Source organism: Somniosus microcephalus, chromosome 3, assembly GCF_052327205.1.
Source record: "Somniosus microcephalus isolate GS21.2 chromosome 3, FLI_Smic_1.0, whole genome shotgun sequence".
Lineage (NCBI taxonomy): Eukaryota > Metazoa > Chordata > Chondrichthyes > Squaliformes > Somniosidae > Somniosus > Somniosus microcephalus.
In genome coordinates, this window is record NC_140989.1 from 11721168 (window position 1) to 11745907 (window position 24740).

Below are 24740 nucleotides of genomic sequence, written 5' to 3' on the forward strand. Positions count from 1 at the left end.
TATCTGAAGTGTGACCCAGATTGTTTGGAGGTCTGCTTCATTACCAACATTGTGTACTCTTAGACTACCCAGTTCATTAATGCTGGAGTCTGAATTTGACTTCTGTTCGTTCGAACTGTTCTCTGTCACCTTGTGTACCTTTCTGTACTTTTCCTGCGGTAACTTTTTGTTGCTGGTCTTCTTTCCTGACCGGCATACTTTAGCTATGTGACCAAGCCTGCCACATTTTCCGCATTCCTGATTTTTGAACCAGCGCTGGTTCTGATCGTGCGTTGTCTTTCCACAACGATAACATTTTACTGTACCCAAGACCACTGATTGGTGCTGAGTTCCGGTGACCATAGCTGCATTTCCACAGTGCCTCTCGCTGCGGCTTCATGCGATGCTGCAATAGTGACAGCTTTATCAAGCGTAAGATCATTCTCCTCAAGCAGTCACTTTTGTGTTCCTTCTTTTAACAATCCGCACACAAATTTATCTCTCAGCGCATCTGCTAGTCCTGTTCCAAACTGACAGTACTTTGATAGCTTACGCAGTTCAATTAAAAATTCAGCGTTGCTTTCGTCTTTCAGCTGCGTTCTTCTGTAAAATTTAAATCGTTCCGCTCTCATCAGCGGCGTGGGGTTTAAATGATTTTTCAGGACAGTAACAATATTCGCGAAAGTCTGATCCGCCGGTTTATCTGGTGATAGAAGGTGCTTCAATAGCCCGTATGTCTTCGCACCCATTGAGCTTAATAAGGTTAGTGCTTTCTCATCATCTGGCACCTTATTTGCTTTACAATAAACTTCCATGCGTTCTACATACGTGGTCCAATCTTCGATATCGCTATCAAAGGTATTAATGTTCCCATGTTTAGGCATCCTTGCAAGTTTTAAATTTTTCTTTTTCTCAAAATGGCGGCTTCCCGCGCTTGTCTTCTTCCCCCGCCTACTAAAATGGCGGCTTCCCGCACTTGGCGGTCTTTCCCGCGCTCGTCTTCTTCCCCCGCCGACTACAATGGCGGATTCCCACGTTTGCCTTCTTCCCCGCCCTGGCTGCAATGGCGATTGCCGTGCTGCTGCCGTTCTCGCCTCCCCAGCGGTTCTCAATTCCCCGACGCTGCTTTTACTCCCCCGCAGTTGCCCCGCATGCAGGCCGGTCCTTTACACCGGCTGCATATGAGTTCTCCGTGGCTCTCGTGCCTTAAGCTGCCCCAGTCGCTGCGCCTCTCGGCCTCGATTGCAGCCCGGCCCTTTTCACCGGCCGTGGTCGAGTTCTCCGCCCTTTTTCCTCCGTTTTCCCTCCCCCACTCCACAGTCAACGCGGCCGACTTTCTGCTCGTGTCGCTGATCGGCTTACCCACCACCGTGGTAGAAGGGATGATCACTGCCTGTCGCTGATGGAGGGCTTCGTGGTCAGAATTTTTCTTTTTAACCCGGGTTCTCGATGCCTCCCGTGCGATGGTGCTCAGCAGGATGATGAGGGCGGATGCCTCTTCTCGACGCCCGTTCTGAGGACGAAGCTGCCTTGGATGTAAAACTGTTGCAGGGTAAGATCGGACTCGTCGCCACTGTTAAGTCTGTGTGTCCCAGTTATGCTTATTATAAATCACTGGACACAGACCACAAGAATAACTTTTAACAGGTCTTTACTATTCGGAGGTCAGGGCTGAACTGCCCAGCAAATCCCTACACAACACTTATATACCGGTGTGGTCACCACCGGTATTACAGTATACAGCAGCCAAGAGAAAGTAGTGCATCTCTTAAGGTAGTTCTCTTAAGGTGGAACAGGTTACATACACCACAGAGGGAGGGAGGAAGGAAGAGAGGGAGGGAGGGAGGGAGAGTGGAAGGATGGGAGGGAGGGAGGGAGAGAGGGAGGGAGGGAGAGAGGGAGGAAGGGAGGGAGGGAGAGGGGAGGGAGGGAGAGGGGAGGGAGAGAGGGAGGGAGGGAGAGGGGAGGGAGAGAGGGAGGGATGAAGGGAGGTAGGAAGGGCAGGAGAGAGGGGGAGAGGGAGGGAGAGAGGAAGAGAGGGAGGGAGTGAGAGGGGAGGGAGGGAGGGAGAGAGAGTGAGAGGGAGGGAGGGAGAGAGAGAGTAAGGGAGGGAGAGAGGGCAGGAGAGAGAGAGAGAGGGAGGGAGAGAAGGAGGGAGGGAAAGGGGAGGAAGAGAGGGAGGGAGGGAGAGGGGAGGGAGAGAGAGGGATGGAGGGAGAGAGGGAGCGAGAGGGGAGGGAGGGAGGGAGTGGGGAGGGAGGGAGAGAGGGATGAAGGGGAGAGGGAGGGAGAGAGAGTGGGAGGGAGAGAGGGAGAGAAGGAGGAAGAGAAGAGGGAGGGAGAGAGGGAGGGAGGGAGAGAGGGAGAGCAGGGAGGGAGAGAGGGAGGGAGGGAGAGAGGGAGAGCAGGGAGGGAGGGAGAGAGTGAGCACATCTGTTGGTTATTGCAGCCATTCTAATCCCTGGGTAACGTGATTCAGAAGGAATCAGAAAGGAGCACTGAACAGCACCTTTACACACTGCTCACAAACATCTCAAAGTGCTTCACCTACCCCAATTACTTTTGTGAAGCGCAGTGACTGTTGGCATGTGGGTGGACCATTTTTGCATGCACAGCAAGATCCCGTCAGCAGCGACAGCACGAACGACTGGTTAGTCTGCTGTTGGCGGTATTGGGTGAGGGGAATAAGAGGACAATGAGAGGGGGTGTTGCAGGAGGGAGAAGGGAAGGTCTTGCTCGGTAAGTTCCCAGGGCCACGCACCCCTCCGCGCTCCTTCAATGGGGCCCACAGCTTGCCCTACTAGAGAAACCCTACTGGAGATCTGAACCTATGTTGGAGAGGAGCAGGCTGCTCCCCTCAGAGCTGAATTAGCCTAACTCCGCCCATGGGCTGTGATGCACTTTGCAGAGGTACTGCCCCACCATCCACAAAGATATAAAAACTAACAACCTCTGACTTTCTAACCAGATATTTCTCAGCAGCAAGAACTGCCATTCCCAGCAAACTACCTCCTCTGTCTGTGTCCAGTTCACAGTGTAAGAGAGGCAGAAGTTAGCTCCTCACTGTTCAGAAGAGAAATTTGTGCACCATTTTCCACCTCCACACGGTAAGCAATTTTAGAGAATCTTTTGTTGCGTGAACTAGTTCGAAAAAAAGAGGGGGAGAGAAAGGACTTTTGTGTTAGTTATGGAGTTTCCTCTCGATGTAAAGTTAGGGTGAAAATTAAACACTTCAAATAAAATCTGTTGTCTTGTGTGTTGCTGAGCCGGCTGTTGTGTGGAATTAATGTATGTTCCCTGACCGCTATAGGCGTGACCACCACCTTACTCACGCTTTGACTGTGCACGTGATTACACGTGTGTTCCCCCCACAACACGCAGACTGTGTGTGTGTAGAAGTGGCTGTCCGGGTTCAGTGTGTATTGTGGTTGCGAGTTACCAACTTTAAGCTGGCAAACTGGGAGCAAAGGAGAAAACTTTCCGTGCAACAGAGTATAGTTGTCAAATTTTTGAAAGACGATGTCCGGTTTGCAATGAATGTTATCCCGTGGGTGACAGAGGTGTGGTGTGGCCAGCAGGGTAGAGCGACACTCTGTAAACCCCCCGACCCCTCACTCTTAACAGACCCATCCACAGTCTTCTCTGAATTGAGGTCAATGCGAAGGAAAATTGGTCTTGAGTCCTGTTTCTCAACCAATAGCGATCTGAATTTTGGAAATGAGTCTGTCGCGGGAGCGTGTTAGCGTTTAGTCGAGGTCACTGCTGAGGCTCACCAGCTGTACTCTGCAGTGATGGCGATGCAAGGGACATCCCTTCATTGAACAAAAAGATTTGTTTGGTAAACACAAGACTGTTTTTAAGTGTTGTTTCAGTGCGAGCGCTTGTTTCCACGGTTACCGTACGTTGCTCCACATGGTCCATGGCTGAGTCGCTCGCACAGCCCTGAGAGAAAGCTTCTCATCAGGTATCGGGCCGCACTGATTATATTCAAAAGACTATTGTCCTTGTGTCTATTGTTTGTATTCATGTATGGAGCTTACAGTGAGACTGACTGTAAATAGCATGTCCTCAATGCTGGGTTACACAGAAATATCAACACAGAAACAGATCATTCAACCCAACCAGTCCATGTTGGTGTTTATCCCCCACAGGAGCAGAATCCCGTGTGCCCACCCTATTCCCATATCCCTCTTCTCTTCTTTTCCTTCAAACACCCATCTAACCCAGCCCGACCTGGTCTCTGCTTCAGCCAATAACTCCAGTAATGTATTTTCACAACCCTCTGTGTAAAAGGTCTCTGCTGTTCTCTGTCCTAAATCTCTTACATTTTTCCTTCTATCTCTGTCCCCTCCTGGATTTAAGATTCAATATATACTCCGTCTCCTGAAAGAGCATTTAAACCTTGAGGTACTAAATCTAGAAAGAAATTGCCTGGTTGTGGTTGAGAGGGAAACCAGATCTCACTATGAAGTCCAATCAGACAGTCCCTAATGTGAATAAACACAGCACAGTGCTAAAGGGAAATCCCATCGCTCGTCTCTCCCAACAACCAGGAACACTTATTTTGAAATATTTTTATTTGTTTATGGGATCTGGGCATCGCTGGCAAGGCCAGCATTTATTGGCCATCCCTAATTGCCCTTGAGATGATGGTGGTAAGCCGCCTTCTTGAACCGCTGCAGTCCGTGTGGTGAAGGTACTCCCACAGTGCTGTTAGGGAGGGAGTTCCAGGATTTTGACCCAGCAACGATGAAGGATCGGCCGATGTACTTCTATGTCAGGATGGTGTGTGACTTGGAGGGGAACTTGGAGGTGGTGGTGGTCCCATGCGTCTGCTGCCCTTGTCCTTCTAGGTGGAAGAGGTCGCGGGTTTGGGAGGTGCTGCCAAAGAAGCCTAGGCAAGTTGCTGCAGTGCATCTTGCAGATGGTACACACTGCAGCCACGGTGCGCTGGTGGTGGAGGGAGTGAATGTTTAAGGTGGTGAATGGGGTGCCAATCAAGCGGGCTGCTTTGTCCTGGATGGTGTCGGGCTACTTGAGTGTTGTTGGAGCTGCACTTGGAAGGTACATGGTATGCTGGCCTTCATTACAAGAGGATTTGAGTACAGGAGTAAAGAAGTCTTACTCCAATTATATAGGGCCTTGGTGAGACCACATCTGGAGTACTGTGTACAACTTTGGTCTCCTTACCTAAGGAAGGTAATACTTGCCATAGCGGGAGTGCAATGAAGGTTCACGAGATTGATTCCTGGGATGGCGGGACTGTCGTATGAGAAGAGATTGAGTAAACTAGGCCTGTATTCTCTTGAATTCAGAAGAATGGGAGGGGATCTCATTGAAGCATACAAAATTATTACAGGGCTTGATAGGGTGGATGCTGGGAGAGTGTTTCCCTTAGCTGGGGAGTCTAGAACCAGGGGCCACAGCCTCAGGATAAAGGGTAGGCCATTCAGGACTGAGGTGAGAAGAAATTTCTTCACACAGAGGGTGGTGAATCTTTGGAATTCTCTACCCCAGAGGGCTGTGGAGGCTCAGTCATTGGGTATATTCAAAACAGAAGTCGATAGATTTCTGACTAGTAAGGGCATCAAGGGATATGGCGATAGGGCTGGTGAATGGAGTTGAGGCGGAAGATCAGCCATGATCTCATTGAATGGCGGAGCAGGCTCGAAAGGCCGAATGGCCTACTCCTGCTCCTATTTCTTATGTTCTTAAGTTCTTATCACACTCCTTACTTGTGCCTTGTAGATGGTGGAAAGGCTTTGGGGAGTCAGGAGGTGAGACACTTGCCACAGAATACCCAGCCTCTGACCTGCTCTTGTTGCCACAGTATCTATGTGGCTGGTCCAGTTAAGTTGCTGGTCAATGGTGACCCCCAGGATGTTGATGGTGGGGGATTTGGCGATGGTAATGCCGTTGAATGTCAAGGGACGGTGGTTCGACTCTCGCTTTTTGTAGACAGTCATTGCCTGGCACTTGTGTGGCGCGAATGTTACCTGCCACTTATCAGCCCAAGCCTGAATGTCATCCAGATCTCGTTACATGCAGGCATGGACTGTTTCATTATCTGAGGAGTTGTGAATGGCGCTGAACACTGTGCAGTCATCAGCAAATGTCCCCATTTCTGACCTTATGTTGGAGGGAAGGTCATTGATGAAGCAGCTGAAGATGGTTGGGCCTAGGACACTGCCCTGAGGAACTCCTGCAGCGATGTCCTGGGGCTGTGATGATTGACCTTCAATCACCACAACCATCTTCCTTTGTGCTAGGTATGACTCCAGCCAGTGGAGCATTTTCCCCCGATTTCCATTGACTTCAGTTTCAGTAGGGCTGCTTGATGCCACACTCAGTCAAATGCTGCCTTGATGTCAAGGGCAGTCACTTTCACCTCACCTCTGGAATTCAGCTCCTTTGTCCATGTTTGGACCAAGGCTGTAATGAGGTCGGGAGCCGAGTGGTCTTGGCGGAACCCAAACTGTGCATCAGTGAGCAGGTTATTGGTGAGTAAGTGCCACTTGATAGCACTGTCGTTGACACCTTCCAACATTTTACTGATGATTGAGAGTAGACTGATGGGGCGGTAATTGACTGGTTGGATTTGTCCTGCTTTTTGTGGACAGGACATACCTGGGCAGTCTTCCACATTGTCGGATAGATGCCAGTGTTGTAGCTGTACTGGAACAGCTTGGCTAGAGGTGTGGCTAGTTCTGGAGCACAAGTCTTCTGCACAATAGCCAGGATGTTGTCTGGGCCCATAGCCTTTGCTGTATCCAGTGCGCTCAGCCGTTTCCTGATATCACGTGAAGTGAATCGAATTGGCTGAAGACTGGCTTCTGTGATGGTGGTGAGCTCAGGAGGAGGCCGATATAAATCATTCACTCGGCACTTCTGGCTGAAGTTCATTGCTGACGCTTCAGCCTTGTCTTTTGCACGTGCTGGACTCCACCATCAATGAGTATGGGGATATTCATAGAGCCTCCTCCTCCCGTTAGTTGTTTAATGGTCCACCACCATTCACAACTGGATGTGGCAGGACTGCAGAGCTTTGATCTGATCCGTTGATTGTGGGATCGCTTAGCTCTGTCTATAGCATGCTGCTTCTGCTTTTTAGCATGCATGTAGTCCTGTGTTGTGTGGTAAACCACTGTTTGTATTCCACTGTGTACATGCCTGGACATGCCTTGGCTGACTCCTCCCACAAGTCCTAGTATAAAGGTGACTGCTCCCCAGCCCTTTGTATTCTGGACCGGTCGACCACTCGAGGCAGACCTTCATTCTTTTGTTAATAAAAGCCTTTAGTTACTCTCTTAACTCTCAGTCTTTTATGAGTAATTGATAGCGCATCATGTTGCAGCTTCCCCAGGTTGGCACCTCAATTTTAGGTACACCTGGTGCTGCTCCTGGTATGCTCCTCTACACTCCTCATTGAACCAAGGTTGGTCCCCTGGTTTGATGGTAATGGTAGAGTGAGGGATATGCCAGGCCATGAGGTTATAGATTGTGGTGGAATACAATTCTGCTGCTGCTAATGGCCCACAGCGCCTCATGGATGCCCAGTATTGAGTTGCTAGATCTCTCTGTGTCTATCCCAATTAGCATGGTGGTAGTGCCACACAACACGATGGAGGGTGTCCTCAATGTGAAGATGTGACTTCGTCTCCACAATGACTGTGCGGTGGTCACTGCTGCCAATACTGTCATGGACAGATCCATCTGCAACAGGTAGATTGCTGAGGATGAGGTCAAGTAGGTTTTTCCTTCGTGTTGGTTCTCTCACCACCTGTCGCAGGCCCAGACTGGCAGTTATGTCCTTCAGGGCTCAGCCGGCTCGGTCAGTAGTGGTGCTACCGAGCCGCTCTTGGTGATGGACATTGAAGTCCCCCACCCAGAATACATTCTGTGCCCTTGCTACTCTCAGTGATTCTTCCAAGTGGTGTTCAACATGGAGGAGTACTGATTCATCAGCTGAGGGAAGGCGGAAGGTGGTAATCAGCAGGAAGTTTTCTTGCCTATGCTTGACCTGAAGCCATGAGACTTCATAGGGTCTGGAGTCAATGTTGAGGTCTTCCAGGGCCACTACCTCCCGACGGTATACCATTGTGCTGCCACCCCTGGTGGTTCTGTCCTGCTGATTGGACAGGACATACCCAGGGATGGTGATGGAAGAGTTTGGGACATTGGCTGAAAGGTATGATTCTGTGAGTATGACTATGTCAGGCTGTTGCTTGACTAGTCTGTGGGACAGCTCTCCCAATTTTGGCACAAGTCCCCAGATGTTGGTAAGGAGGACTTTGCAGGGTTGACTGAGCTGGGTGTGGTGTTGCCGTGTCCGGAGCCGGTGCCGAGGTCGATACCCGGTAGTCCGTCCGGTTTCATTCTTATAATTTTGTTTCTTGGCGGTTTGTTACAACTGAGTGGCTTGCGAGGCCATTTCAGAGGGCAGTTAAGAGTCAACCACATTGCTGTGGGTCTGGAGTCACACATAGGCCAGATCGGGTAAGGACGGCAGACCTACACCAAACTCCATCTGCCCCCCTCCCCACACACGTTCCCCATGGCAACCCAGCCATCCCAGTTCTCCATTCAGAATACTGGCAAATGGGACTATATTTCCGCTCTAACCTGAGTATCCCCACTGGACTGTTCTGGACAAAATGTAACCCCACCACATCGGCCCCCTCCCCTCGCCCCCCCCCTCCCACCAATATCTGACCACCAGCGAATGTGAGTGCCCCTCCCCCACATGGACAACAACAACAACGACTTGCATTTATATAGTGCCTTTAACGTAGTAAACATCCCAAGGTGCTTCACAGGAGTGATTATCAAACAAAATTTGACACCGAGCCACATGAGGAGATATTAGGGCCAATGACCAAAAGCTTGGTCAAAAATGTAGGTTATAAGGAGCATCTTAAAGGAGGAGTCATAGAGTCATAATGGCACAGAAGGAGGCCATTCAGCCCATCGAGTCCGTGCCGGCTCTCTGTAGAGCAATCCAGTCAGTCCCATTCCCTCGCTCTATCCCCGTAACCCTGCAAGTTTATTTCCCTCAAGTGCCTATCCAGTCTCCCCTTGAAAACATCGAGTGTCTCCGCTTCCACCACTTCCGTCAGCAGCGAGTTCCAGGTCCTCACCACTCGCTGCGTAAAAATTGCTTTCCTCACATCCCCCCCTGTATCTCTTGCCCAAAACCTTAAATCTGTGTCCACTAGTCCTTGTACCATCAACTAGTGGGAACAGCCTTTCCTCGTCTAGCCTATCCAAACCCGTCATAATCTTGTACACCTCTATCAAATCACCCCTCAACCTCCTTTGCTCTAATGAAAACAAATCCAGATTCTCCAACCTGTCCTTGTAGCTAAGATCCCCCATCCCCGGAACCATTCTGGTAAATCTCCTCTGCACCCTCTCAAGGGTCTTCACATCCTTCCTAAAGTGCGGTGACCAGAACTGGACACAGTACTCCAGTTGTGGCCTAACCAGCGCTTTATAAAGGTTCAGCATAACTTCTCTACTTTTGTACTCAATACCTCTATTTATGAAGCCCAAGATCCCATATGCTTTGCTAACCACTCTCTCAATATGTCCTGCCATCTTCAGGGACCTATGAACATTAACTCCCAGGTCCCTCTGTCCCTGCACACTCTTTAAAACTGTGCCATTAAGTGTACATTGGCTCTCTCTGTTCCTTTTGCCAAAATGCATCACCTCGTATTTCTTTGTATTAAATTCCATCTGCCCATTCTGCTAGCCTTTCTATGTCCTGTTGCAGTCGATTGGTATCATCCTCTCTGTTTGCCACACCCCCAAGTTTGGGGTCATCGGCAAATTTAGAAATTCTACTCTGTATTCCAATATCCAGGTCATTTATATATATCAAAACAAGCAGTGGCCCCAGCACTGACCTTTGGGGAACACCACTGTCTACCATCCTCCAGTCTGAAAAACAGCCATTTACCACAACTCACTGTTTTCTGTCCTTAAGCCAATTCCTTATCCAAGCTGCCACTGACCCACCTATTCCATGAGCCTCAATTTTGTTAACCAGCCTTCTATGTGGTACTTTGTCAAACGCCTTCCTAAAATCCATGTAGACAACATCCATTGCATTCCCTTCATAAATCCTCCCTGTTACTTCATCAAAAAATTCAATTAGATTAGTCAAACATGATCTGCCTTTTACAAATCCATGTTGGCTCTCCTTAATAAGCTTAAATTCTCTAAGTGTCCATTAATTTTTTCCTTGATTATTGTTTCTAAAACTTCACCCACCACTGATGTTAAGCTGACCGGCCTGTAGTTACTAGGATTGTCCTTACACCCTTTCTTGCACAATGGTGTCACATTTGCCATTTTCCAATCCTCCGGCACCTACCCTGCATCTAGGGAAGATTGGAAAATTATGGCAAGCCCTTCCACTATCTCCTCTCCTAATTCCCTTAGCAACCTGGGATGTAAACCATCTGGACCAGGCTACTTATCCACTCTAAATATACCCAGCCTTTCTAGTACATCCTGACTATCAATTTTCACCCCTTCCATTGCTTCTACCTTTTCCACTGTTACCGATATTTTGTCAGCATTCCACCTGTCCTTATAGCTAAGATCTCCCATCCCTGGAACCATTGTGGTAAATCTCCTCTGCATCCTCTCAAGAGCCTTCACATCCTTCCTAAAGTGTGTGACCAGAACTGGACGCAATACTCCAGTTGTGGCCGAACCAGCGCTTTATAAAGGTTCAGCATAACTTCTCTACTTTTGCACTCAATGCCTCTATTTATGAAGCCCAAGATCCCATAAATTTGATAAAGAAAAATTGTCCATTCTGTTAGTTTTTTTATATATAGAATTACACAGACTGTATTTATCCAACTTCCCCTTAATACATCTATACTATTCACCTCAACTACTCCCTGTGGTAGCGAGTTCCACATTCTCACCACTCTCTGGGTAAAGAAGTTTCTCCTAAATTCCTTATTGGATTTATTAATGACTATCTTAACTAGTTCTGGACTAGTGGATACATCTTCTCTACGTCTATCCTATCAAACCCCTTCATAATTTTAAAGACCTCTATCAGGTCACCCCTCTGCATTATCTTTTCTCGAGCAAACAGCCCCAGCCCGTTCAGCATTTCCTGATAGTTAGAAGTAGTGCAGCAGCTTTCATTCAGCGACCCTGCGCTCTGAACACAGCTTGGGTTGGAAGATGGACAGGAAAAGCCCCAGATTCCCCAAGCCATGCTCACCGCTAGCGAGGCACTGGGAGTGCGCCCGTGCTGACCTCGTCCGCCCGTGCTGACCTCGTCCGCATGATGGAGGCTGGTGCGCTGGGCAGGCTATCTCATCGTGGACTGCCCACAAATGCTGCCGTTGCCAGGCTATTTTGGGAACCTAGGAACAGGAGGAGGCCTGTTCCGCCATTCAATCAGACCATGGCTGATCTGTATCGGAACGCCATCTAGCCGCCTTAATACCCTTACCCAACAAAAATCCATCAATCTCATTTGTGAAATTTTCAATTCACCTCCCCCAACCTCGAAAGCTTTTTGGTGGGAGAGAGTTCCAGCTTTGTGTGAAGAAGTGCTTCCTGATTTCACCCCTGATCAGCCAGGCTCTAATTTTAAGGAGATGCCCCCTTGTTCCGGACTCCCCCGCCAGAGGAAATAGTTACCCTCTCTCTACCCTATCGAATCCTTTAATCATCTTAAACACCTCGATTAATCTTCTAAACTCGAGGGAATACAAGCCCAGTCTGTGCAACCTGTCCTCAGAATGTAGCCTTTAAAGCCCGACTAATTTTAATAAACAAACACTTTCAAGTGTTTCAGAACTAGATACTAATTCAAACACAAAAACACATTAAAACATACAATTGGTTCCAGGGGCCAGGCAGTAATCGCTAACAATTTTAGTTTTACTTTTCTGTTAACAGATGTTTCATCCTTGATTGGGTAACTCTAATGTGCTATTGCGATTCTTTAATGCAAATGAGAAATGATAAATATGGAGCATTTAATAGACAGAATTTCCTTCCTGATCAGTCAAGCAGCACCACAATAGTATCGTTTCCTGCTCTGTGTTTGACTGCACGCAATGCAAAGGGAGATTCGAGAGAGATTGCTTAAAACTGCTCAGCAAGATTTCCGTTTATAAAAAAAAAGACGCAGAGACAAGAGCAGCAGCTGGGAGAACCTTGGCATGTGACAGAATCAGCCAATCGCCCCTCACACCGGCAGCACCAGTGAAGAGCGAGGAGCCCTGGGGAAACGCTCAGTGAAGACAGCATCAGGCATTAAACAAAACAAAGGGAGTGGCTCAGGCACTGAGTGAGTAACGCTTGGTGTAGCAGGCCTGTTGGATTCGAACTGCAACCTCAACCTTCCGATCAGCCTCAGCTCCCCAGGTACATTATTACTGAATTATAAGGTGGCTACTCCCCCTCTCTCATTCTCCTTCCTGCTTAATTATGGCTTACAGTCCCACCCCAGATGAGTGAGTCCAGGCCAAACGCCTGCACGTGTCAGGGAGAGAGAGCGAGAGCCCAGGCTCCTGGTTACAGTGGAAAACCCTGGTGAGCTGGCCTTATTTCATGATGAGAGATTTAGCAGCGGTGCCTTAGCCAGCTCGTACCAACCACCCTGTTAAAGTAAACACTGTGTGTGTGTGTGTGTCCTCCCCCAGCGACGTTTCCTCAGCATACCCTAGGGAATAAACAGAGAAATCTTCAAAAAAAATCAGTACAGGAAACAGCTGGGGAAAAAAGTGGGGTCCGCAGTGGAATTTGAGCCAGTAACTGCTGGAAACACTCAGCAGGTCAGGCAGCATCTGTGGAAAGAGAGAAGCATAGGGTTAATGTTTCAGAACTCCATGTGGGGGATGGGGATGTAGAGGGAGGGGGGAGGATGGAAGTGTAGAGGGAGGGTGCGGTGGGGATGGGGATGTAGAGGGAGGGGGGAGGATGGAAGTGTAGAGGGAGGGTGCGGTGGGGATGGGGATGTAGAGGGAGGGGGGAGGATGGAAGTGTAGAGGGAGGGTGCGGTGGGGATGGGGATGTAGAGGGGGTGGGAGGATGGCAGTGTAGACGGAGGGTGCGATGGGGATGTAGAGGGAGGGGGGAGGATGGCAGTGTAGAGGGAGGGTGCGGTGGGGATGGAGATGTAGAGGGGGTGGGAGGATGGCAGTGTAGAGGGAGGGTGCGGTGGAGATGGAGAGGGAGGGGGGAGGATGGAAGTGTAGAGGGAGGGTGCGCTGGGGATGTAGAGGGGATGGGAGGTCTAGAGGGACTCTCCTGGGACAAGGCTCTCACCATCACGTTCTGGGGGCAGTGAATGCCAGCTTTGCCAGTGATGTCCGTATCCTGAGAATGAATTTCAGAAAGGCACTCCTTCTAAATGGCACCATGGCGGAAACCTAAGCGGCAGAGCGGGGCTATAAAAGTCCCCAGAGACCAGGTAAGGCCTCACAGCGTCGGCGGGAATCCTGAGCGGCAGAGCGGGACGATAAAAGTCCCAGAGACCCAGGTAAGGCCTCACAGCGTCGGCGGGAATCTCGAGCGGCAGAGCGGGGCTATAAAAGTCCCAGAGACCAGGTAAGGCCTCACAGCGTCGGCGGGAATCCTGAGCGGCAGAGCGGGGCTATAAAAGTCCCAGAGACCAGGTAAGGCGTACCAATCTCCCGTCTGGAAGGAGAGAGGTAAAAAGTAATCCAAGTGTGACGTCACCAGAAAGCGGGTAAGTGATTGGTTGGTGAGTATTTCTCCCTTTTAAGCTTAAATCTCTTTGGTTTATAGTTTCTAAGGTGTGATATTCACCATCTAGAATCGGGGCAGAGGATATTTAAGAATAATATTAATAAATTTAATTAATTACATAGAATGGGAGATCAGGCAATGTGTTGCTGCTGCAATATGTGGGAGCTGGTGAACACCATTGATGCTCACGGTGATCACATTTGCAGTAAGTGTTGGCTGCTCGAGGAATTCCGGCTCCGTGTTGAAGAGCTGGAGTCCGAGCTTCAAATACTGAGACACATCAGGGAGGGGGAGAGTTACCTAGACTGTGTATCAGGAGGTAGTCACACCAATTAGATTAATTAATGCAGATGTAGTCCGTGGCCAGGGTCAGGATGGTGTGACTAGAAGTAAGGCAGGTACGGGGATCCAGGAGGTAGTGTTGGAGGAGCCGCAGCCCTTGCACTTGTCCAACAGGTTCGAGGCTCTTACTCCCTGTGGGGACAGGAGTAGGGACTGCAGGGAGGATGAGCAACCTGGCCACAGCACCGTGGAGCAGGGGGCCATTCAAGTGGGGGGAGTTAAAAGAAATGTTGTAGTGGTAGGGGATAGTATCGTTAGGGGGATAGATAGAGTTCTTTGCAGCCGAGAGCGAGAGTCCCGAAGGCTGTGTTGCCTACCCGGTGCCAGGGTTAAGGACATCTCCTCTGGGCTGGAGAGAAACTTGGAGTGGGAGGGGGAGGATCCAGTTGTCGTGGTCCATGTTGGTACCAACGACATAGATAGGACAAGGAAGGAGGTTCTGCTGAGGGAGTTTGAGCAGCTAGGGGCCAAATTAAAAAGCAGAACCACAAGGGTAATAATCTCTGGATTATTACCTGAGCCACGAGCGAATTTGGCTAGGACAAATAAAATTGGAGAGTTAAATGCGTGGCTCAAAGACTGGTGTGGGAGAAATGGGTTTTGCTTCCTGGGACACTGGCACCAGTACTGGGGCAGGAGGGAGCTGTTCCGTCGGGACGGGCTTCACTTGGCCAGTGCTGGGACTAGAGACCTGGCGGATCATATAACTAGGGCTGTAGAGAGGGCTTTAAACTAACTAGTGGGGGGGAGGTTCCTAGAGAGCAAATAATAAAAATGACAACAGAGAAGGTCATAGACTTAGGTAGCAGTGGGGAAATTAAAAACCAGAGCGTGTCAGGAAGGGGCAGAAGGTATGGAGTAAAAGGTAAAGTAATAAAAAGGGCAAAAGCAGGAACTAAGTGTCACAAAACATCTTTGAAAGTTCTCTATCTGAATGCACGTAGCATTTGTAACAAAATAGACGAGTTAATGGCACAAATAACTACATATGGGTATGATCTTGTGGCCATTACAGAAACATGGCTGCAGGGTGACAATGCCTGGGAATTAAACATACCAGGTTATTTAACGATCAGGAAGGACAGGCAGGAAGGAAGGGGAGGTGGGGTGGCTATGTTAATAAAGGAAGGAATCACTGTAATACAGAGAAATGATTTGGGGTCAAAAGATCTGGATAATGAAACAGTTTGGGTGGAGGTAAGGAATAACAAGGGGAAAAAAACACTAGTGGGCGTAGTCTATAGGCCGCCGAACAGTGGCAACTCTGTTGGACGGAGTATCAATCAGGAAATAGTTGAGGCTTGTAATAAGGGAACATCTATAATTATGGGGGATTTTAACTATCATATTAATTGGACAAATCAAATTGGGCAGGGCTGCCTTGAGGATGAGTTCATTGAGTGTATTAGGGATGGGTTTCTTGAGCAGTATGTAACTGAACCGACCAGGGGGCAAGCAACCTTAGATCTGGTCCTGTGTAACGAGACGGGATTAATTAAAAATGTCCTGGTAAAGGATTCCCTTGGAATGAGCGACCATAACATGGTTGAATTCCATATTCAATTAGAGGGTGAGAAGGTTGGATCTCAAACAAGCGTGCTAAGCTTGAATAAAGGAGACTATGAAGGTATGAGAGCGGAATTGAGTAGAGTGGATTGGGAAAATAGATTAAAGGGTAAGACGATACATGATCAGTGGTGTACATTTAAGGAGTTATTTTACAACTTCCAAAAGAAATATATTCCACTGAGAAGAAAAGGGTGTAAAAGAAAAGACAGCCATCCATGGCTAAGTAAAGAAATTAAGGATAGTATTCGACTAAAAACAAGGGCATATAAGGTAGCCAAACCTAGTGGGAGGATAGAGGATTGGGAAAACTTTAAAAGACAGCAAAAAATAACAAAAAGATTGATTAAGAAAGGGAAGATAGATTATGAAAGTAAATTAGCAAAAAATATAAAAACAGATAGTAAGAGTTTTTATAGTTATATAAAAAGAAAAAGGGTGGCTAAAGTAAATGTTGGTCCCTTAGAGGATGAGACCGGGAAATTAATGGTGGGAAATATGGAGATGGCAAAAACACTGAATATTTTGTATCAGTCTTTACAGTAGAAGACACTAAGAATATCCCAACACTGGACAAATAGGGGGGGAGGAGCTAAACACGATCAAAATCACTAAGGAAGTGGTACTCGGTAAAATAATGGGACTCAAGGCGGATAAATCACCTGGACCTGATGACTTACATCCCAGGGTCTTGAGGGAAGTGGCGGTAGGGATTGTGGATGCATTGGTAATAATTTTCCAAAACTCCCTGGACTCGGCAAAGGTCCCGGCAGACTGGAAAACTGCAAATGTAACACCCTTATTTAAAAAGGGCAGTAGACAGAAGGCTGGAAACTATAGACCGGTTAGCCTAACATCTGTGGTAGGTAAAATTTTGGAGTCCATTATTAAGGAGACAGTAACAGGACATTTGGATAATCATAATTTAATAGGACAAAGTCAGCATGGTTTTATGAAGGGGAAGTCATGTTTGACAAATTTGCTGGAGTTCTTTGAGGAAGTAACGTATAGGGTGGATAAAGGGGAACCAGTGGACGTAGTGTATTTAGACTTCCAAAAGGCATTTGACAAGGTGCCACACAAAAGATTATTGCTTAAGATAAAAAAATCACGGGATTGGGGGTAATATTCTGGCATGGATAGAGGATTGGCTATCTAACAGAAGGCAGAGAGTTGGGATAAATGGTTCATTCTCAGACTGGCAATCAGTAACTAGTGGTGTTCCGCAGGGGTCAGTGCTGGGTCCCCAACTCTTTACAATCTATATTAATGATTTGGAGGAGGGGACCGAGTGTACCATATCAAAGTTTGCAGATGATACTAAGATGGGAGGGAAAGTAGTGAGTGAGGAGGACATAAAAAACCTGCAAGGGGACATAGGCAGGCTAAGTAAGTGGGCAGAGATTTGGCAGATGGAATACAATACTGGAAAGTGTGAGGTTATGCGCTTTGGCAGGAAAAATCGTAGAGCAAGTTATTATCTTAATGGCAAGAAACTGGAAAGTACTGAAGTACAAAGCGATCTGGGGGTCCTGGTGCACGAAACTCAAAAGGTTAGTATGCAGATGCAGCAAGTGATTAAGAAGGCCAATGGAATCTTGGCTTTCATTGCTAGGGGGATAGAATATAAAAATAGGGAGGTATTGCTTCAGTTGTACAAGGTATTGGTGAGACCGCACCTGGAATACTGCGTACAGTTTTGGTGTCCATACTTAAGAAAGGACATACTTGCTCTCGAGTCAGTACAAAGAAGGTTCACTCGGTTAATCCCGGGGATGAGGGGATGGACATATGAGGAGAGGTTGAGTAGATTGGGACTCTACTCATTGGAGTTCAGAAGAATGAGAGGCGATCTTATTGAAACATATAAGATTGTGAAGGGGTTGGATCGGGTGGATGCGGGGAAGATGTTCCCGATGATGGGCGGAACTAGAACTAGGGGGCATAGTCTTAGAATAAGGGGCTGCTCTTTCAAACTGAGATGAGGAGGAACTACTTCACTCAGACGGTGGTAGGTCCATGGAATATGCTGCCCCAAAAAGCTGTAGAAGCTACATCATTACATAAATTTAAAACAGAAATAGACAGTTTCCTAGAAGTAAAGGGAATTAAAGGTTACGGGGAGCGGGCAGGAATTTGGACATGAGTCTAGGTTCGGATCGGTCATGGCCCTGTGGGTAGCCTGATCCTGCTCCTATTTCGTGTGTCTAATTCTGTTAGATTCAGGAGATGGTTCTATGATAGTGGATTGGCGGTTAGGATCAGATCAGCCATGATCTTATTGAACGGCGGAGCAGGCTCGAGGGGCCGATTGGCCTACTCCTGCTCCTATTTCTTATGTTCTTATGTTATGTTCTTATGTAAGCAGAATTCAGAAATACCTGCAGTAGAGAAAGAGACATTGTATTGGCAAAAGAACCAGAGGGGAGATGAAGAGAATTTTTTTACTGTTGTGATCTGGAATGCGCTGCCCGAAAGAGCGGCGGAAGCAGATTCAATAGTAATTTTCATAAGACAATTGGAGAAATACTTGAAAAGGGGAAAGGTTACAGGGCCATGGGGAAAGGGCAGGGGGGAGTGGGACTAGTTGGAGAATCTTTCAAAGAGCCGGCACAGGCACGATGGGCCGAATGGCCTCCATTTGTGCTGTGAAATGTAATGATTGAAATGAATGGAGCCCTGAGACCAGCTGATTGTTGAGGCCATGCAGCAGCTCGGAGTGTCAGCCTAATATCAGTTGGAGCAAGTTCTTTCCCTGAAGGCGGCTCCAGGGATCCGGCAGCCTGATGTGTCCCGGTGCAAGGTCGGAGGTTCATACCCGTGGTCCTCCACTCATCAGACAGGCACAGAGCGCTGGTCAAACACTTGTCCATGGGGTGGGAGGTGCGGGGGGAGGTCCCACATCTCCCAGTTCGGGTTACCAGCCCTGCAGAATTGTCCTGGAGGCTCCAGGAATTGGTGGTTAATTTCCAGGACACGCCCGGAGAAAAATCATAGGGCTCTTGAACAAGATTGTGTTTTATCGTTTTCTTGGAACAATTAATATTAAAATATTGGAGATGGGAGATTGGGGAAAAAGCCTGCTTGCCTGACTGTCAAGATCAATCCAATTATGTAACAAAGGGTCTGTTCCCTTTCCGATTGGCTGGGGGAAGGCAGTGTGCCTGGAGAATGGACCAATGGCGGAAGAGTGCGGGCAGGTCGGTTCAAGGCAGGAGGTCATGTGATGAAACCTCCAGGAACAAGAGAGTTGGCAACCCCCCCCAGTCCCAGTGGCCTCTCAGAGCGGCTGCAGCAAATGCAGGAGAGAGTTCGCCCACCCCACCCCCATCCCCTGATGCAACGGAAGGGGGCACAGCACAGAGAAAGCCAGTCAGTGGAGAACACGCATTACAGAGAGTGTCAACCTCAATAACAAAAGCCCACGGCAGCCTGACACTCGGGAGATAAGCTGCTGTAACTGTAGCTGCAGCTCTGTGTCAGAGCCACTGTTTTGTGTTCGGTTGTCATAACGGAAGCAGCAAAGTTGTCAGGAGATGGGTGGGGACCAGAGAAACACTCTCAGCTCAATGCAACACCTGCGTCAGCATCTCCATGAGGTTTCTGAGGTCGCGTCTGAGTGGGTGAGGGAGTCAGCCTGGGTTCCAGCTTTAATGCAGTGGTTTACATACTCCAGAGTTTACATATTCAGCAGAGTGCTCGCAGAGGCTGTGAACATTAGTGCAGTGGGTTAGAAGGTGGGTTTGACATTTTGACATTACAACTTAGCAGAGATGGGTCTTAGACTGCATTTAGTTGAAGTGAATCCCAAACAAAGAAAGACTTGCATTTATATAGCACCTTGACAGCTACTGCCATGCCACATTATGCTTTAATCAGCTAACTAAAGTTATTCAACGCCAACTCGCATTGACTTAATATAACATAGGAATCACCAGAGGAAAAATGACCCAGGTCCATCTAGTTCGCCCTCTCCCATCCTGGTAGTCTCAGGATCCAATGATAATGGAGTTGTTGACTAATCACAGCGATCAATCTCAGCGATCAATCTCTATCAATGGGGTCGATTTTCCTGAAGCTGTCGGATAGAAAGCGGGACTACAACTTTCGGGTTTTAGACCCGCCTACTTTGACGTCCGGCCAATCCGCGCAATTTTCCCTTGATTGACCTTGTTGAGCCCGCCCAGCGGGCTCAGCGGGCCAATTAAGGGCCACCCGGCAACAGGTGACATCACAGACTGCAATTTCATCTGTCAAGAGATCTTGACAGATGAAATATCAGTGTCTCACAGCTGTTTGAAGCTGTGAAACACAGACAGTCTGAGTTCTAACATGAGTCCTTCTGCACAGACTCAGTTAGAACTCTCAGCAGCACTCAAAGCTGAAGGCTGTCACTTTTCACATCGCAGCCGTTCAGCTTTAAGTGCCGGCTGAGTGATGGGCTCCCGACGGCTACAGGAAGAAAGGCTGTTAAGGTAAGTACAGGTAAGTAAAAGTTCTTTACACACTTTAGACACACCAAACACACTAACCTTTGCACTTATGCACCCATCGCTCACCTGAGCACCGACATCCCGACCCCTCCAACTCCTTCAACCCGACGGCCCGCCTGCTCTAACCTGGCGTGGTTTGGAGCCGTCGGGAATCCCACACGAAACCCCTCAAAATAGGGATTAGGCTAAAAACTGCCTGTTAACAGGCAGTTAATTGGCACTAATCCCTTCCCCCCTGGTTTCGGCGGGTCCCAATGCGGGGCGGGTACCCGCCGCCCCTGAAACTTGCGTGGGGCGGGGTTTTTTGCGGGATGGTGTCGGGACTCCCAAATTCGGGATTTCCCCCCCCCCCCCCCCCCCCCCCACACACCTGAAACCCCGCCTGACGGCTCCAGGAAAATCGACCCCAATGAGTCTACAACAGATCCAGACACGAGGCGAGGAAAACCCCCAGTGATGGAGAGCTTTGGGAACCAGAGGTCCAAACTCACCTGTTCCTCCCGAGCTCGCTACACTCAACACACACACACCATGTCGATAATTACTCATACACCATGTCCCCAAATTTTCTTTCCTGAAAGAAATCTAATTTCAATTTGAATGGACTGCTTTCACTGTCACCCCAGCGAGCCAGTTCCATAGATTGACCACTCACTCACTGAAATGATGTTTCCATGGATTAGTTTTGCGTTTACCCTCCCTTCAAGCGCAGGCCGTGTCCTCTGGTTCTACTGTTCTGGCTTCACCCCAGTATAAATATTGGCCCAGGACACGGGGATAACTCCCTCTGCTCTTCTTCGAAATAGTGGCCGTGGGATCTTTTACATCCACCCGAGAGAGCAGACGGGGTCTCGGTTTAACATCTCATCTGAAAGATGGCTCCTCCAACAGTGCGGCGCTCCCTCAGCACTGCACTGGGAGCGTCAGCCTGCATTTTCTGCTCAGGTCTCTGGAGTGGGACTTGAACCACGCCTGACACCTTCCCACTTATGTTCCTGATTAAACCAAGTGTTCCTGACTTTGTTGCAGGAGATTAAGCCAGTCACCATGTCAGAGGAAGAGGCGCAGACCGTGGCAAAGGTCAGCAGGGGCATCAAGATGCTGAGTGCGACGGAGGAGGTCAAGAGAGACCTGGAGCTGATCATGAAGCCCTACGCCAACTGGGAGGAGTTTCTGACACCCGGGCCCGTCTCCATAGCGATCTTGGGTGAGCTGATATTCATTTCCGCCGCGGAGGAATTCCAGGTGAAGCTCAGCGCGGGCGGGAAAACGTTCCGGTATTTGAGGCACCCCGAGTCGTTCCACGCCTGCTTGATGCAGGTGAGTGACCAGGGGTGGAAGGCCTTCAGCAAAGCCCACAAGAACATGGACCAGATCCGACTCTACTCCTTGACGACCCCCAGGCACCTGGGCAACGCGGTGCAGGTGCTGAGCCGCGACCCGAAGGTGGTCAAGGCCATGCTGCCCAGCCGCCTGAAAAGCATCAAGAAGGTGGCAGACGACTGCCAGTGCTTGGCTGCCTCTGTCGAGGACGAGTTTGCCTCGCTCATCGAGCTGGTTCAGGAGCTGCTGGAGTTCTGCGCCAGCTCCCGAACAGACCACCACACGAGCCTAGCCGAGGTCAAGCAGACCCTGACGGAGTCCCAGTCCCGGAAGGAGGCAGCGGAGAAGGAGAAGAAGAGGGTGGAGGCTCAGTTCTCCAAGATGTGCGTCGAGATGGAGGAGGCCCGCGCCGTGTACCACAAGGTGGTGAAGATGATCCCCAGCGGCAAGACCCTGGTGGGAGTTTACGTCACACAGTCATTGCTGGATCTGGCTAACAGTATTGCCACGCAGCTGGTGATGATGAGCATGGCCGAACCTCTGAGCCTGGCCATTGACGTTAGCAAGACCGTGGCACAACACATAAAGGAAAAGGTCCAGAAGAAGAAGTCACTTAGCTCCCCAGATGAAGACGCAGGCAAGAGCTTGGGGAACTTGACCAGCATCTACCTGAAAGCGATCGAGATGCTAATGGCCAGCGTGCTGCTCCAGGACCTGATCTCCGAGAGCGGGGCCATCGACCCCTGCAAGCTGCTCAGTGCCAGCTCGCAGAACGACAACTCCAGAGGCTGCAAGCCCATGTTCCAGAGCAGCCTGAGCAAGATCGAGCAGGAGGAGGACTCTAGCACCAAGGAAGCGGCCCTGAAACTGTGCAAGGAAGGGATCACGACGTGTGAGCAGCTGGAGGAGATTGCCAAGTGCGAGAAGCCCGATAAGGCCCAGTTGGAAAGCCTCGCCGCAGCCATCAAGAAGCAGAACGCCAAAGTGCTACAGTACCTTTCGGACATCAAAGGGTCCACCAATGCTCCAGCCTTCGCCCCCCAGCCGCCAAATCTGACCAATGCCGCCGAGGTGGAGAAGGTGCAAGAAAGTCTATCAAGAATGGTCCTGGGCCAAGCCTGCTTCAGGGTGGAACAAGCCAAATGCCAACTGGATGCCACGAGAGAGCAGTATCAGAAAATGTCTGAGACAAAGGACAAGGTGACTAAGGACCTTGATGAGATCTTGATCACCATGAGGAAGTGTCAGGTGAAGGAAATAGACTACAACACAACGCTCAGGCTGCTGGTGACAGGCCTGGGTGCATTGAGCCAGGTCAAGGAGCAGTGGGCTAAGATGAGCAACTTCTTTCAGATGATGTCCAATCTGATTAAGGTCTCTCTCAACGACGCCCTCACGCAGTTCACCAGCGACGGTGAGGCTTACGAGGCATTCCCTGGCTATGACCAGGACTCTTTCGTCAAGGACATGATCTACACCGAAGCCTTTCAGGCCTGCAACATTGCTAACCTCTGCCACATGATCTCGGAGACTTACGTGGAGATCTCCCAAAAGCACCTGATGGACCAAGTCTGCAGTTTGGAGACGTACATCAATCTGAGCCCCTCCGACCCTCAGTTTAACGTGAAGCGAATCAAACTTCAGAAAGACTATATGGTCACAAAGGAGGCCATCAACAAGCTGGCCATGAGGAACAAGCTGCAGTTTGAGATGCAAATACAACAGAGAATTGATAACATCAACTCCACATTAAAGGGCATCCTGCCTCTCACAGGACAATAAAGCAAGATATTTGAGAGCAGCCTGAAGAATGATCATGAATTGGTTTTTAAGACGTTCCACTAACAGGCTGAAGACTGCAGACAGACTGTGAATGAGCAGCCATGCTTTGGAAGTAATGCCTTGAACTTTCCCTCATGTACAAAGCTTCTGCTTGAGTCATATGCTTGCACAGAATTAACCCTGTAGCACTCTTTCCCCCCTCCCACCAACCAACACGCAAATTCAAGGAGGTTTGCACATGGTCCGATGGAAGGGAGGAGTTGGCTGGGCCTGGGGCCAAGCATTTGTACCCGGCACACATAGTGTTGTCCTCTCCACATGTGTCCTGGAGGAGTCTGGGCCTCATGTATAGAGGAGGCCCGGTTTCCAGCAAATCCCCACAAGGACACTCGTCTGGTGATTCCTCTGCCCCTTTACTGTCTTTCGAATTACGAAAGAAAACAATAGTTTTTATAAATATAGAAAGACTTGCTCTTCTACAATTCGTCCATAGATTCAACCTATCACCGTTGGCTGTAGATGCTGAGCAGCCACCATAGGCCAGGCTAGCATGATGGCCAATTTCTATAGCAGAGTATATCAGCTCCAAGTTCCCCTCCAAGTCACACACCAGCCTGACTTGGACATATATCATTGTTCCTTCGCTGGGTCAAAATCCTGGAACTCCCTAAAGAGAAAGCAAGACTTGCATATATATAGCGCCTTTCACAACCTCAGGATGTCCCAAAGCACTTTACAGCCAATTAAGTACTTTTGAAGTATAGCCACTGTTGTTTTTAAGGAAACGTGGCAGCCAATTTGTGCGCAGCAAGCTCCCTCAAACAGCAATGAGATAAATAGTCAGATAATCTGTTTTAGCGATGTTGGTTGAGGGATAAATGTTGGCCCAGGACACTGGGGAGAACTCCCCCGCTCTTCTTCGAAATAGAGGCCGTGGGATCTTTCTCATCCATCTGAGAGAGTAGACTGTAGACTACCTAACAGCGCTGTGGGGCCGACCACCACCTTCACAAGGGCAGTTAGGGATGGGCAATAAATGCCGGCTTTGCCAGTGACACCCAATTCCGAGAATGAATGAAAAAAAAAAAGTAACTGTCCTGGAAACCAGATAGCAAACCCAGTCCGAGTATTAGGGAGGTACACACCTCCAACACGCCCCGCACCTCTCTTGGCACTGAGTATGAGCTGGGATGGTCTCCAGATGTAAAGGGAGTTAAAATAAAAATCCACATTTGGTTCGAATTTGAAGAGTTTTTCCAGCTTGCTAAAGCTGCAATATCCAACTCCAGAAGAACACACCCACATCACCCGAGCTAAGTCTGGGAAGATAAACTCCCCGATAGGAATAATCTTACCGAACATTGTGAAATCATGTCAGCCCTGCTAAGACAGCACCTCCTTTGAGTTCGTGATTGATGCGCCGCTGATGAGCGCACAATGTATTTGTACCTCAGTCCAGTCATAGAATCGTACGGTCCATAAGTTAGGAGACTTGCCGTG

The 24740-nt window shown here is 49.0% G+C and overlaps 1 protein-coding gene across 2 annotated transcripts; it reads left to right on the forward strand.

The window, feature by feature from the left end:
- The first annotated feature begins 2931 nt into the window (after positions 1–2931).
- On the forward strand, positions 2932–24740 carry LOC147120855 (uncharacterized). 2 transcript variants are annotated; one of them, XM_085979203.1, is made up of 3 exons: positions 2932–3086; positions 12026–12387; positions 21165–24740. In XM_085979203.1, the coding sequence occupies exon 3, from the start codon at positions 21183–21185 to the stop codon at positions 23238–23240; it is 2058 nt and encodes a 685-aa protein (XP_085835329.1). In that variant the 5' UTR covers positions 2932–3086; positions 12026–12387; positions 21165–21182; the 3' UTR covers positions 23241–24740. The 2 variants fall into 2 exon arrangements, with proteins under 2 accessions (XP_085835329.1, XP_085835330.1); XM_085979204.1 differs by lacking the exon at positions 12026–12387.

Bases quoted from the DNA above. Each gene is read 5' to 3' on its own strand.
- LOC147120855 (XM_085979203.1), top strand. From the start codon at position 21,183: ATGTCAGAGGAAGAGGCGCAGACCGTGGCAAAGGTCAGCAGGGGCATC.